The sequence below is a fragment of the Zingiber officinale genome, chromosome 10B (genome assembly GCF_018446385.1).
Source record: "Zingiber officinale cultivar Zhangliang chromosome 10B, Zo_v1.1, whole genome shotgun sequence".
NCBI classification, from domain to species: domain Eukaryota; kingdom Viridiplantae; phylum Streptophyta; class Magnoliopsida; order Zingiberales; family Zingiberaceae; genus Zingiber; species Zingiber officinale.
The window spans coordinates 34,720,539-34,724,495 of NC_056005.1; the positions used below are offsets into that span (position 1 = coordinate 34,720,539).

Here is a 3,957-nt window from a genome sequence, read left to right on the forward strand (position 1 = left end):
GGATTCTCAAATCTCACGCTGAGCAGTTTTTGCAGAGTTTAAATCACCGGCGATGTTGGAGGGCCGTGCCCGGCTCTATTTTACATGATGACCGGTGCTTGAGCCAGGCGAAAACAAAAAAAAATGTTTCATCAAAGTGTTCTTTTTGAATTCATAAATCCATGATTTCTTTGTCCCCTTGCAGCCCTGCCTTGTCAAAGAGCAGAGACATTGTTGGACTGCATAGTGAGGACCGAAGCAAATTAATTTAATGTTAGGAAGCTGTTGTTTTGTTCTACTTGGCGCCCGCCGGCACGCGATCTCTTCATAGCCTTGACAAGCTCGCCATCTCCTTTCTCTCGAAATTTCTATCTACAAGCGGAGAAGGTGAAGAACATAATCAAGAGACAAACAAGGTGAGAAAGACATGGCTGCAGGCAGCAGGTTCGAGGCCAATCCTTTTACCGACGACGACATTAATCCCTTCTCTGTGAGTCACCGGCACAAATCCTTTGTTCTCTTCGTTGCATGCTCGATGTGCATGTTCTTGCTAACTAGTTTCAGTGAACAAGTTGTTGAGCCCCAATCTGAATGTTTAATGATTAATGAAAATGCTCTTGCGTGGTAGCAACCTGCAGGAAGAGTATACAATGATGGTGGCGCAACTATTAATATTCCTCTCCATACAGAAAAGGTATATGCATACTAGCTTGTTGTTTATCATCTCATCATAACCTTGACCATGGCCTCAAAACAAATAAAGATTCATTTTCTCACAAATTTCTTGTCAGGAGATAAAGAGGAAGGAGATAGAGTTGCAAACCAGAGAAACAGAACTAAACAGAAGGGAAGAGGTACTCATGGATTAGTGTTGCAATGCATGTCTAGTTACATTAGATAACATCCTTTCAAATTATTCTAAAACTATGGGTTTCTTCTGGATTTAGGAATCTTAAACAACATTCTTTCAAGTTTTATGCAGTCCAAGCACGTTTATTATTTTGACCATCATTTTCTTTGATGTTCCATAGACATTAAAACGAAGAGAAGAAGCCATAGCAAGGGGTACTGCTCTGTGGATTTTTCAAGAACCATTGGATTTGTTGCTGGAAATACTTTTCCAATAATGTTGATACTGAAATCGATCTTCTTTACTCCTAAACTTTTGCAGAAGTTTTCATAGAAGATAAAAATTGGCCCCCATTCTTCCCCATCATTCACCATGACATTGCAAATGAAATCCCCATTCATTCGCAAAGGCTGCTATATGTTGCTTTCGCATCACTTTTGGGTTCGTTTAATCTAGCCTCATTCATTATCATATGTTTCATGAAGTCATGAACCTAAGTAGAACATCCCTTATACTGAACAATATACATACAAATTGTTTTTACTTCAAATTTGCCTTTTTGAACGTTATGTAGGATTGACATTATGCCTTACTTGGAATGTGATATCCACACTTACAGCTTGGCTCAAGGGTGAAGGTTGGTTTGCCAATTTATGGCATGAAGGCATACTCCTTATAATTCATTGCAGTAGCAAAAAGATATGACGGATAACATTGTTTGAATTTCTGATAGGTATTAAGATCTGGTTCCTTGCAATTATATACTTGGTTTCTGGTGTCCCAGGAGCATATTGGCTATGGTATCGTCCCCTGTATCGCGCGATGAGGTAAGAATTCTTATTTCAAAGATCTTTTAAGCAAAAATCTCAAGCATCCTGCTTCATGCCGAGTTATCTGATTTCTTTTCCACATGTTCTAGGATTGACAGTGCTCTGAGCTTTGGATGGTTCTTCATTTTCTATCTGGTGTGGAAGTTTACTTGCGCAGTCTGCATAAGCTATTCACTATTCAGTGGCATTTTCCTTATTTTTTTTTCCATTGACAAGTATCTGCAGATCATTTATGTATCTCTCATGTGTGGCAGATTCATCTAGCCTTTTGCATCTACTCCGCTGTTGCTCCTCCTTTTCCTTTCAAAGGAAAATCTTTGACGTAAGAGTCAACATATTCTTTGTAAACAAGAAACAAAAAAATCCCTAATGTATCTTAATTGTTGTTTAATTGAACTCCACCCAGTGGTTTTCTTCCAGCCATGGATGTTATTGGAGGCAATGCCATAGTTGGGGTAAAGTATATCAGACAAGTAAATTGCAGATATTATGTACTAGAAAAGAAACTACTGATTGTTTCTTCATTGATTTCAGATATTCTATTTTATTGGGTTTGGTTTCTTCTGCCTCGAGTCACTTATCAGCCTTTGGGTCATTCAGGTAATGTGTCTTTCTTAGATCTGCATCATCTAATGCTAGAAATCACTGAATTCTCCAATGTTGCAGCTCAAAACGAGGGCAGGACTGATCGGTTTGTTTCACTTGTGTTATTGCAGCAAGTATACATGCACTTCAGAAGAAGTGGAAATGGAGAGGCATGAATTTAATCATTTCCCTGAAACCAGAAAAAAAGAAAAATCAAATCCAGCTTAATTGGACTGTAAAATCATTTCCTATGCCGGAAACAATTATCTAAAATCCGTGAGTGTTTGCTGGTATTTAGCACTGTAAAATCTCACTGGATAGTTGGTAATTATTTTTATTCCATAATCAGAAGGTCATTGTTGACTCTCTTTTTTTTTTAATTTCTTTCTACGAATTACCAAATAACTAAATCATTATACAGTTTTAAAAAATAATTAATAACAAGATGAAGACAATGGAATATAGTCATATTCACTCAAAAACGAGAGATGATTGATTCATACAAGACAGAATTAACAACAAGATCTTGATCAGGTTAGGAAATATATACCATATAATAGACAAACATATAGGAATACTAAGGACTTCATGCTCGGTCATCATGTCCATGTCCTTCCAATCTCATGCACAGGTCTTTCCCCAAAGTTCTCTCCAACCTGAACTTGATGCGAGTCAGAAAAGATCTTTCAATTAACTTCAGATGTATAATTCTCTTTCGACAGATAAAAATCAGGCTTCAATCTGGTCCCCAACAGCTCAAGTAGAACACCATCCTCAGTGACTCCTCTGAAGGCACCCTGCTCTCACTGTGCCTGCTCTCACTTGTAGGGCAACCCTTGCTGCATGGTTTGACCTTCACTTGAGCCGCTGATCCATTAGCGGACAGGTTCCATTTGAGCCCTGAGGAGCTTGGCCTGCTAGCTTGGCTTTTGAGCTCAAGAGCCACCCCAAGCAGAAGAGCTAAGCTAAGCTTGTTTTTGCAACCTATCCTCATGTCTTGAATTCGTGTGGTGCATGAAGAAGAACCACAAGCTTGCACGCTCTTTATATAGAGAACACTAAGCGGCCAAGTGACCGGAAGGAGATTGGGTCTGAACCATAAAGCCAGTGGTTTCTCCATTAAAAACCACTGGCACAGACCATTGTTTCCTTAAGCGATCGACAAGAGCGGTAACCAGTCTTTATCCTGTTTGTTGAATTTGTGGCCCTTGTTTTCTCCTGGGCATTTGTTTTTTCAATACCATTTGGATTGTGGCTAGCTACAATTGAATGGATCTTAAATGCAACGTCTCTTGATTGTCATTTGTAAACTTCATCCCTTTCAGTCCCTATATATAAAAGTTGGCAAGCACTTTTGCTGGCTTGAATTCACCTTACTAGTCTAAGATAGAAATTATGTTAGCCATCTTAAATAGTTGAGAAAGATACGATTTGTTGATGCTGATGTCAATAAAAACAAGAATTGTTATTGTTTTGCATTTGCCACCGACGTGGCGATCCACAGGAGGTGTCACAAGGAGGGTCAAAAAGTCAATGTAACAAGTGAGGTAGCAGTCAAAGTCAAAATTGAGGAGGATAGATACACTGCTCTGGTAATGATCAAGTTGATCGAGAGTGGATAATTCATTTTACCAAGAAAGCTCTTATCATTTCTAAGCATTATCAAGCGGGTTTAGAGTAGAGTCATCGCTCGACATTCAGGTACCCTTTCTA

The 3,957-nt window shown here is 38.9% G+C and overlaps 1 protein-coding gene across 1 annotated transcript; it reads left to right on the forward strand.

Moving 5' to 3' along the window:
• Positions 1–366: 366 nt before the first annotated feature.
• LOC122028620 (secretory carrier-associated membrane protein 2-like) lies at positions 367–2,420 on the forward strand. Its single transcript, XM_042587465.1, has 10 exons — positions 367–469; positions 608–673; positions 771–833; positions 1,011–1,044; positions 1,151–1,270; positions 1,404–1,466; positions 1,563–1,656; positions 1,749–1,794; positions 1,914–1,981; positions 2,066–2,420. The coding sequence occupies exons 1-10, from the start codon at positions 407–409 to the stop codon at positions 2,418–2,420; spliced, it is 972 nt and encodes a 323-aa protein (XP_042443399.1). The 5' UTR covers positions 367–406.
• The last annotated feature ends 1,537 nt before the right edge of the window (positions 2,421–3,957 follow it).